Source organism: Triplophysa rosa, linkage group LG8, assembly GCF_024868665.1.
Source record: "Triplophysa rosa linkage group LG8, Trosa_1v2, whole genome shotgun sequence".
Lineage (NCBI taxonomy): Eukaryota > Metazoa > Chordata > Actinopteri > Cypriniformes > Nemacheilidae > Triplophysa > Triplophysa rosa.
The window spans coordinates 6,602,448-6,613,439 of NC_079897.1; the positions used below are offsets into that span (position 1 = coordinate 6,602,448).

General features: G+C 44.9%; 2 protein-coding genes across 2 annotated transcripts; one reads left to right on the forward strand and one right to left on the reverse strand.

Annotated features, from left to right (window-relative positions):
* The first annotated feature begins 353 nt into the window (after positions 1-353).
* LOC130557587 (zona pellucida sperm-binding protein 4-like) lies at positions 354-2,148 on the forward strand. Its single transcript, XM_057339475.1, has 8 exons — positions 354-657; positions 728-915; positions 982-1,079; positions 1,154-1,311; positions 1,411-1,603; positions 1,675-1,822; positions 1,899-1,971; positions 2,042-2,148. The coding sequence occupies exons 1-8, from the start codon at positions 354-356 to the stop codon at positions 2,110-2,112; spliced, it is 1,233 nt and encodes a 410-aa protein (XP_057195458.1). The 3' UTR covers positions 2,113-2,148.
* A 5,054-nt stretch (positions 2,149-7,202) lies between these two features.
* On the reverse strand, positions 7,203-9,120 carry LOC130557588 (zona pellucida sperm-binding protein 4-like). The gene is made up of 8 exons (XM_057339476.1): positions 8,694-9,120; positions 8,436-8,623; positions 8,272-8,369; positions 8,040-8,197; positions 7,748-7,940; positions 7,529-7,676; positions 7,380-7,452; positions 7,203-7,309 (listed from the first exon to the last, which is right to left on the reverse strand). Exons 1-8 carry the CDS (start codon positions 8,995-8,997, stop codon positions 7,239-7,241), a joined length of 1,233 nt encoding a protein of 410 aa, XP_057195459.1. The 5' UTR covers positions 8,998-9,120; the 3' UTR covers positions 7,203-7,238.
* Between the last annotated feature and the right edge of the window lie 1,872 nt (positions 9,121-10,992).

Genomic DNA, 10,992 nt, shown 5'->3' on the forward strand with positions numbered 1-10,992 from the left:
AAACCACGTGAACGTCATAAGTAGACCTCAGACAACAGTATAAAATAATAAAAAGGCCAGTCCATGACACCTTTAAAAGGTGCATTTTGTAGTTTTAATGTCTAGCTGTTGTGTGTAGTGCTTAGCAAACAGATGTTGACAACTTTCCATTTTTGAAAGTATGCTTTGCTTTACTTTGGCTTTGTAGAGTTAGATCCTATAAAATCTTGAGAGTATACAGAAATCACCCTGTTTGTTGCTTCCAGAAGGTCTGGAGAACAATCATTGTTAATTGATCAAGGAGGAGCTACAATTTCTGACTATGAGTATATAAGACTAAACACACGACTCTTAGGGTGTCTGCTTGTGGCGCGATGGCTGGAACTGCAGGGATGTTTTGTCTTGTGGCTTTTTGTGCATGGTTTTGTGCTTTCTGTCGTGCTGTTCCACAGTTTAGTCATTTTCCCCAGGAGCCTCAAACTTCAGTCTTCCAGCAAACTGAACAACAGTTTTCTCAGTTTCCACTTCAGAAGCCAGTGGTGCAGTCAGAACCTCTTGACAAGTGTGCTGTAGCTGATTATGAGCAGATCCAGTGTGGACAACCTGGTATCAGTGGTTCCGAGTGTGAAGCTATAAACTGTTGCTTTAATGGACAGCAGTGTTATTATGGGATGTCAGGTAAGGGTGTTAGACCAGTGAAATGTTTCTTGCCAAGCTGATTCTCTTTTAACTTCCTCTGTCATTACAGTGACTGTCCAGTGTATAAGAGATGGTCAGTTTGTGTTAGTGGTGGCTAGAGATGTTACTCTTCCTCGTCTGAGTCTGGACACGGTCCGTCTGCTGGGTGGAAATGAAGCACCTTGTGGTCCTGTTGGTTCCACGCCTTCCTTTGCCATATACCAGTTTCCAGTCACTGCCTGCGGCACCAGCATGATGGTGAGTTTGCTGTTGCTGATTTGATGTCTAGAACAGATTTGATGTCAATCGTGTTTTTGCTTGCAGGAGGAAAATGGTTATGTGGTGTATGAGAACAGAATGACTTCATCCTATGAAGTGGGGATTGGACCTCTTGGCTCCATCACAAGGGACAGTCAATTTGAGTAGGTCATCTGTGTTTTCTCTCAGGACTGTGAACCCTTGAACTGATGTAAGAAGCTCACTGTTTGTTGTCTAGACTTTTCTTCCAGTGTAGATATTCTGCCACTGCTGTGGAAGCTCTGGTTGTGGAGGTCAACAATGTTCCACCACCTTCACCTGTTGCTGCTCCTGGATCCCTCAGGGTGGAGCTTAGACTGGCAAACGGCCAATGTGTCACTAAAGGCTGTGCAGAAGGTAACGATGTGTTAGTCTTAATGCCTCTCAAGAGGAGTGGTACTTGTAGCACTGGTGTCAAACTCTAGATGGGACAGTAACATGAGTGTTCATGCTCAGGAGATGAAGCGTACACATCCTACTATGGTGAGGATGAGTATCCAGTCACAAAAGTCCTGCGAGAGCCTGTGTATGTTGAGGTGCGCATTTTGGAGATGACTGACCCTAATCTTGTCCTGATGTTGGGACGTTGTTGGGCGACATCAACCTCTAGTCCTCTCAGTCTACCCCAGTGGGATCTTCTAGTTGATGGGTGAGTAGAATCCCAAGCATTTGTCCAGATAGTGTGCTGTGAACGAGTCCTGACTGTCACTTCTGTTTTAGCTGTCCTTACCAGGATGACCCTTACCTGACCGCACTGGTTCCTGTGGATGGCACGTCTGGTCTTCAGTTCCCAACCCACTACAAGCGCTTTGTTGTGAAGATGTTCACGTTTGTGGATCCATCATCACTGGCCCCTCTGCATGAGACTGTATGTTTCCTTACAGCCTTCCATATCTAAATTGCCGTTTGTATTTGTTGCTAAAGCTCATCTCTTTGTTGGTCAGCTATATATTCACTGTAGTACCGCGGTGTGCCACCCTGCTTCTGGTTCCTGTGAGCAGAGCTGTGCCAGGAAAAGTAGGTGTTTCACTTTGGTTTGTGTACAACAAAGATGTCAGTTTCATCTTCTGACTCTCTTGTGTTCCAGGGAGAGCTGTTGCTGGAAAAAGGACTGAAGAATCTGTGGTTTCCAGTGGAGGTGTTTTCTTTACAATGTAAATTCATTGCTGATTTTAATAAAGTTATTAGACTCTACCTGTATTCAGCATTTGTTTACACCATGGCATTTTTTGGAGTTTTTCCCCAATGACAATTGAAGTGACTTGAGACAAAGAGCTGGTTTTAATGGAAACACCAGAAGGTTGACAGTTTAGCGATGTGCTCTAAAACCACTTGCTACCTGGTGGTTTTTGACTATACAGACCAAATTGCATGTCACTGCACAAGTGCATTGGTGAGTGAAATTCTTGAGCGTGCTCCAGGAAGTGCAGAAACTATTTACATAGACTGTAATATATAAAAAAAACAGTGTGCTATATACACATACTCTGTACACACTGTGTACTATTAGACATACTTAGTTATCAATACACCATATGTACACATTCTGCATTATACACACAATATGAGATTGTGCAGCAGATTATACATAAACTGGATACGCGAATGTCATGGATGTGCATTGGATGGTAGCTGATAGATTGTTGTATTAGTGCAGTGTGTACGTGTAGTCCAGTTTGAACTGTGTGGCATACCGTAAAGTGGGAGTATGCTGTAGGGTGAATTAGTTCTGCCTGTTCATTAGCCTGGGGGGAAAAGCTATCCCTCAGTCAGCTAGTGCGGGATCGGATGCTGGGGAAACGTCTTCCTGAGGGCAGCAGAGAGCGCAGTCTGTGGGATGGGTGGCTGGAGTCACTGATGATCCTCTGGGCTTTCTTTATACACCGCCTGGTGTAGATGTCCTGGAAGCTCATCTCCCACAATGTGGCGGACAGTTCGAGCAGAGCTTTGCGGTTGCCAGCGGTGCCATTCCCAAACCAGGCGGTGATGCAGCCGGTCAGGATGCTCTCCACAGTGCAGGTTTAGAATGTTCTGAGGATGCTGGGGCTCATTCCATACTTCCTCAGCCGTCTCAGGAAGAAGAGGCGTTGATGTGTTTTCTTCAGCACTGCATCTGTGTGAGAGGACCATGTGAGATCCTCAATGATGTGAACGCCGAGGAACTTAAAGCTGTTTACCCTCTCCACAGGAGTCTTGTCGATGGTGATGGGTGTGTTCTCTGCTCTGTCTCCTGAAATCCACCACCAGCTCCTTGGTCTTGTCGATGTTGAGTGAGAGGTGGTTCAGACACCATTTAGTCAGGGTACTCACCTCCTCTCTGTATACCGTCTCATCGTTGTCAGTGATCAGGCCTCTCACCGTTGTGTCATCAGCGAATTTGACGATGACGTTGGAGCTGTGTGTGGCTGCACAGTCGTGAGTACAGGAGTGGGCTGAGGACGCAACCCTGAGGAGCACCAGTGTTGAGGGTCAGCGGGGATGAAGTTTTGTTGCCCATTCTGACCACCTGACTTCTGCCTGTCAGGAAGTCCAGAATCCAGTTGCACAGAGATCTGTTTAGTCCCAGAGTATGGAGCTTCACAACCAGTGTGGCAGGCACAATGGTATTAAATTCGTAATGTAGTCCACAAACAGCATTCTCACATAAGTGTTCTTGTTTTCCAGGTGGGAGAGAGAAGTGTGCAGTGTGAAGGCAATAGCATTGTCTGTGGAACTGTTGCTGTGATATGCAAGTTGTAGTGGATCCAGTGAGGCAGGCAGGGCAGAGCAGATGTAGTTTCTGATGAGTTTCTCAAAAGACTTGCTGAAGATGGGTGTCAGAGCAACGGGCCTCCAGTCATTCAAGCATGTGATTTTATTTTTCTTTGGTATGGGCACAATGGTGGATTTTTTGAAGCATGAGGGAACCACAGACAGAGAAAGGGAGAGGTTGAAAATGTCTGTGAAAACCCCGGCTAGTTGGAACGCGCATGCTCTGAGCACACGGCCTAGGATGCCATTGGGACCCACAGCCTTGCGGGATCCGTCGAAAGGATCGGGTTACATCCACGACAGAAATGGAGAGGGCACTCACCTCTTCTGCAGCAGCCACGGGAGCACTGTGGGCGGTGTTGTGAGCATGGTCGCAGTGGGAAGAGAGCCGGCGTCCATGTCAGACTCAGACGCCGTCCACTCCGACCTCCTCTCCCAACCATTTTGCTGGCTAACATTCAGTCACTGGACAACAAACTCTGTGAACTGCGGGCACGCATCTCATACCAATGAGAAACAAGGGACTGCTGCATTATTTGCCTCACAGAAACCTGGATGTCTGCAATGGTTCCAGACTCAGCCATCGAGCTGAAGGGGTTCTGTGTGCACCGCTCGGACAGAACGAAAGAGCTCACAGGGAAAATCAGAGGTGGGGCGTGTGTTTCTTTATCAACAACTCGTGATGTGATGAAAGGAACCTACACTCTATTAAATCCTTCTGTGTCGATCATTCTGGCTACCGAGGGAATTTACAGCGATCATAATCACAGCTGTTTACATTCCCCCTCAAGCCAACACAGACCAGGCACTCAAGGAACTGTATGGGAATATAAGTGAGCAGGAAACCGCGTACCCAGATGCAGCGTTTATTTTTACGGTGGACTTTAACAAAGCCAACTTTAGAACAATAGCTCCGAAACACTTCCAACACATCAACACGCGTGGTGATCGTGTTTTGGACCACTGTTATTCTCCCTCCCGGGACACCTACAAATCGCTTCCCCGCCCACCTTTCAGCAAATCGGATCACTTTTCCGTTCTGCTCCTGCCTGCTTATAGGCAGAAACTGAAACGAGAAGCACCCGCCCTCAGGACAATTCAATGCTGGTCAGACCAATCGGACGCTATACTACAGGACTGTTTTGATCACGTGGATTGGGACATGTTCCAGGCAGCGTTTGATGACGACAGAGGCGTACTCAGATACTGTAACGTGATTCATCAGGAAGTGTGTAGAGGACGTAGTACCGACAAAAACAATCCGCATCTACCCCAACCAAAAACCGTGGATTAACAGCGATGTTCGAACAGCCTTGTCAGCTCAGACATCTGCCTTTAAATCCGGAAACTTTGAAGATCGAACACAAGCCAGTTACGATTTCAGGAAATCCATCAAAGCAGCCAAACGACAATATAAAAACAAAGTTGAAGAACAATTCAACACCAACAACGCAAGAAGCATGTGGCAGGGCATCAATAACATCACAGATTTTAAAGGGAATAAACCAGCTACTGTGAACATTGCCGCCTCTCTACCGAAAGAGCTTAATCATTTTTATGCTCGTTTCGAGGCTCACAACACCGCCCACAGTGCTATCGTGGCTGCTGCAGAAGAGGTGAGTGCACTCTCCATTTCTGTCGTGGATGTAACCCGATCCTTTCGATGGGTGAATCCTGCAAGGCTGTGGGTCCCAATGGCATCCTAGGCCGTGTGCTCAGAGCATGCGCATTCCAACTAGCCAGGGTTTTCAGACATTTTCAACCTCTCCCTTCTCTGTCTGTGGTTCCCTCATGCTTCAAAAAATCCACCATTGTGCCCATACCAAAGAAAAATAAAATCACATGCTTGAATGACTGGAGGCCCGTTGCTCTGACACCCATCTTCAGCAAGTGTTTTGAGAAACTCATCAGAGACTACATCTGCTCTGCCCTGCCTGCCTCACTGGATCCGCTACAACTTGCATATCACAGCAACAGTTCCACAGACAATGCTATTGCCTTCACCCTGCACACTTCTCTCTCCCACCTGGAAAACAAGAACACTTATGTGAGAATGCTGTTTGTGGACTACAGCTCCGAATTTAATACCATTGTGCCTGCCACACTGGTTGTGAAGCTCCATACTCTGGGACTAAACAGATATCTGTGCAACTGGATTCTGGACTTCCTGACAGGCAGAAGTCAGGTGGTCAGAATGGGCAACAAAACTTCATCCCCGCTGACCCTCAACACTGGTGCTCCTCAGGGTTGCGTCCTCAGCCCACTCCTGTACTCACGACTGTGCAGCCACACACAGCTCCAACGTCATCGTCAAATTCGCTGATGACACAACGGTGAGAGGCCTGATCACTGACAACGATGAGACGGTATACAGAGAGGAGGTGAGTACCCTGACTAAATGGTGTCTGAACCACCTCTCACTCAACATCGACAAGACCAAGGAGCTGGTGGTGGATTTCAGGAGACAGAGCAGAGAACACACCCATCACCATCGACAAGACACCTGTGGAGAGGGTAAACAGCTTTAAGTTCCTCGGCGTTCACATCAATGAGGATCTCACATGGTCCACTCACACAGATGCAGTGCTGAAGAAAACACATCAACGCCTCTTCTTCCAGAGACGGCTGAGGAAGTATGGAATGAGCCCCAGCATCCTCAGAACATTCTAAACCTGCACTGTGGAGAGCATCCTGACCGGCTGCATCACCGCCTGGTTTGGGAATGGCACCGCTGGCAACCGCAAAGCTCTGCACGAACTGACCGCCACATTGTGGGAGATGAGCTTCCAGGACATCTACACCAGGCGGTGTATAAAGAAAGCCCAGAGGATCATCAGTGACTCCAGCCACCCATCCCACAGACTGTGCTCTCTGATGCCCTCAGGAAGATGTTTCCCCAGCATCCGATCCCGCACTAGCTGACTGAGGGATAGCTTTTCCCCCCAGGCTAATGAACAGGCAGAACTAATTCACCCTACAGCATACTCCCACTTTACGGTAAGCCACACAGTTCAAACTGGACTACACGTACACACTGCACTAATACAACAATCTATCAGCTACCATCCAATGCACATCCATGACATTCGCGTATCCAGTTTATGTATAATCTGCTGCACAATCACATATTGTGTGTATAATGCAGAATGTGTACATATGGTGTATTGATAACTAAGTATGTCTAATAGTACACAGTGTGTACAGAGTATGTGTATATAGCACACTGTAATATATAAAAAAAACAGTCTATGTAAATAGTTTCTGCACTTCCTGGAGCACGCTCAAGAATTTCACTCACCAATGCACTTGTGCAGTGACATGCAATTTGGTCTGTATAGTCAAAAACCACCAGATAGCAAGTGGTTTTAGAGCACATCGCTAAACTGTCAACCTTCTGGTGTTACCATTAAAACCAGCTCTTTGTCTCAAGTCACTTCAATTGTCATTGGGGAAAAACTCCAAAAAATGCCATGGTGTAAACAAATGCTGAATACAGGTAGAGTCTAATAACTTTATTAAAATCAGCAATGAATTTACATTGTAAAGAAAACACCTCCACTGGAAACCACAGATTCTTCAGTCCTTTTTCCAGCAACAGCTCTCCCTGGAACACAAGAGAGTCAGAAGATGAAACTGACATCTTTGTTGTACACAAACCAAAGTGAAACACCTACTTTTCCTGGCACAGCTCTGCTCACAGGAACCAGAAGCAGGGTGGCACACCGCGGTACTACAGTGAATATATAGCTGACCAACAAAGAGATGAGCTTTAGCAACAAATACAAACGGCAATTTAGATATGGAAGGCTGTAAGGAAACATACAGTCTCATGCAGAGGGGCCAGTGATGATGGATCCACAAACGTGAACATCTTCACAACAAAGCGCTTGTAGTGGGTTGGGAACTGAAGACCAGACGTGCCATCCACAGGAACCAGTGCGGTCAGGTAAGGGTCATCCTGGTAAGGACAGCTAAAACAGAAGTGACAGTCAGGACTCGTTCACAGCACACTATCTGGACAAATGCTTGGGATTCTACTCACCCATCAACTAGAAGATCCCACTGGGGTAGACTGAGAGGACTAGAGGTTGATGTCGCCCAACAACGTCCCAACATCAGGACAAGATTAGGGTCAGTCATCTCCAAAATGCGCACCTCAACATACACAGGCTCTCGCAGGACTTTTGTGACTGGATACTCATCCTCACCATAGTAGGATGTGTACGCTTCATCTCCTGAGCATGAACACTCATGTTACTGTCCCATCTAGAGTTTGACACCAGTGCTACAAGTACCACTCCTCTTGAGAGGCATTAAGACTAACACATCGTTACCTTCTGCACAGCCTTTAGTGACACATTGGCCGTTTGCCAGTCTAAGCTCCACCCTGAGGGATCCAGGAGCAGCAACAGGTGAAGGTGGTGGAACATTGTTGACCTCCACAACCAGAGCTTCCACAGCAGTGGCAGAATATCTACACTGGAAGAAAAGTCTAGACAACAAACAGTGAGCTTCTTACATCAGTTCAAGGGTTCACAGTCCTGAGAGAAAACACAGATGACCTACTCAAATTGACTGTCCCTTGTGATGGAGCCAAGAGGTCCAATCCCCACTTCATAGGATGAAGTCATTCTGTTCTCATACACCACATAACCATTTTCCTCCTGCAAGCAAAAACACGATTGACATCAAATCTGTTCTAGACATCAAATCAGCAACAGCAAACTCACCATCATGCTGGTGCAGCAGGCAGTGACTGGAAACTGGTATATGGCAAAGGAAGGCGTGGAACCAACAGGACCACAAGGTGCTTCATTTCCACCCAGCAGACGGACCGTGTCCAGACTCAGACGAGGAAGAGTAACATCTCTAGCCACCACTAACACAAACTGACCATCTCTTATACACTGGACAGTCACTGTAATGACAGAGGAAGTTAAAAGAGAATCAGCTTGGCAAGAAACATTTCACTGGTCTAACACCCTTACCTGACATCCCATAATAACACTGCTGTCCATTAAAGCAACAGTTTATAGCTTCACACTCGGAACCACTGATACCAGGTTGTCCACACTGGATCTGCTCATAATCAGCTACAGCACACTTGTCAAGAGGTTCTGACTGCACCACTGGCTTCTGAAGTGGAAACTGAGAAAACTGTTGTTCAGTTTGCTGGAAGACTGAAGTTTGAGGCTCCTGGGGAAAATGACTAAACTGTGGAACAGCACGACAGAAAGCACAAAACCATGCACAAAAAGCCACAAGACAAAACATCCCTGCAGTTCCAGCCATCGCGCCACAAGCAGACACCCTAAGAGTCGTGTGTTTAGTCTTATATACTCTGTAACTCGTCAGACAGAAATTGTAGCTCCTCCTTGATCAATTAACAATGATTGTTCTCCAGACCTTCTGGAAGCAACAAACAGGGGGATTTCTGTTTACTCTCAAGATTTTAAAGGATCATGTTTTAACCAATCTCTACAAATCCAACGAAAGTAAAGCATACTTTAAAAAATGGAAAGTTGTCAACATCTGTTTGCTAAGCACTTCACACAACAGCTAGACAGTAAAACTACAAAATGCACATTTTAAAGGTGTCATGAACTGGTCTCTTTTATTATTTTATACTGTTGTTATGATGTTCACGTGGTTTTTACATTCAAAAACCATGTGATGCTGCATTGAAGTCTTGTTTCTTTTTTCTTTCTTTTGTTTAAAAGAAAGGGGATGTACTATTCATGACACTAGTTTTACGACACCCCTGTACAGAAAGGGAGGCGTGTACAAATGTTGCCTCAGTCACATATAGGCTGGGACCCCACTTGTGGTCTTGGCCACTTGAGAGTGCGTGCACGCGACAGGAAGGAAGAGCGCAAGTGTGTCCAATGTCTTAAAAATGCCAAAGGGCAGTGCCCTTAACGCACACTAAACCCACACTAGCTTGAATACCGCTTCGGAGCGGTATTAAGGCTAAGCGTATCCAATCATGCATCATGTTCTCGATATGAATCATGAGACGTTTTGCTCGGGTCTCGCGAGATGTTGCGGAAAGCTTTCCAGTGTATGTTATACTACTACTTTTTAAGGTTATATCTTTATTTAATCGATGTTTGGCTAACATGTGTTTTTCTTTTGTTTTTGTTTTTTTGGGTACAATTGCTTTGATACAATACAAATAAAGCGCTATAAAATAAATCTGACTTGACTATATAATTAGATATTACATATAATTTCGTAGTAAAATGTTGTGTTACATATTTTATTGGTGAAAACTCCACAGTCATGTATTTTGTAAAACTGCTTTTTATCTCATAATTAGAAACACCACATTAATTAACGTTATATGTTTGCATTTGCTAAGTGTGTCCCATCGGGTTAGAAATACTACATGCTCACTTGGGATCTTCACGCCCACTAGAACACTAAGGCCAAAAACAGGAAATACGTCATGAAAGTAGTCAAGTGGTCAAGTGCAAAGACCACAAGTGGGGGTATTTGGACGCAGCCTAGGGCCTGCTGCTCGTATCAAGTGAATAAATGTAAAATCATGTAAACGCTATGTTTTCATAGTTCTTACACATCTCTTTATTGACTATCCACTTTACACACTTACATGGGGATCAAGACAGATAGCAGCAAAACAAAATACTGCTTAAAGATCCAATAGAGTTTGGGAACTCTTACAGCAAAAAACAGACGAAGATATCATAGTTTGCATGACGGTAAGAAGGGTAAACTAATCTTGCATTTAGCAAAGTGTTAAGGGTCTCAATCTCTATATCACTGTCACAAAGCATAAAATGAACTGCCAATATTTATGGAAGCAGTCATTTTGCTGAGTGTTTTACCACCCACAGGGGAGCACTCTGGCGACACATCCATACCCTATATTGGTTATGGGCTCTTTGATAAAATCCAATGGGTACTTGTTGTCATATAGGCCTATTGAATTTCTTGAAAATTTTAAATGACCAATTATGCCAAGAGACTTTGCTATTGTTCTTGATGCAATTCCGAAGACTGTGGTGTTTCTTTTAAGAAATTCTAATTCAAGGGAAATCAATATGGAAGATTTTTGTGAAAGTATTTACATTGGTAATGTTAATATTTTAAAACAAAAATGCAGTAATAATTGTATAAGAAATGCCTTGTGTTCTATTTCTTTCCCTGCTGCAAGATTATTTTTGTCTTCTTTATTTGGTGATAAATACTGGAAAAAAAGCATGGAAAATACAGAATAAGTTTTGTGTCGATAATAAAATTAAGGAGGTGTCTTATTTAATTTTG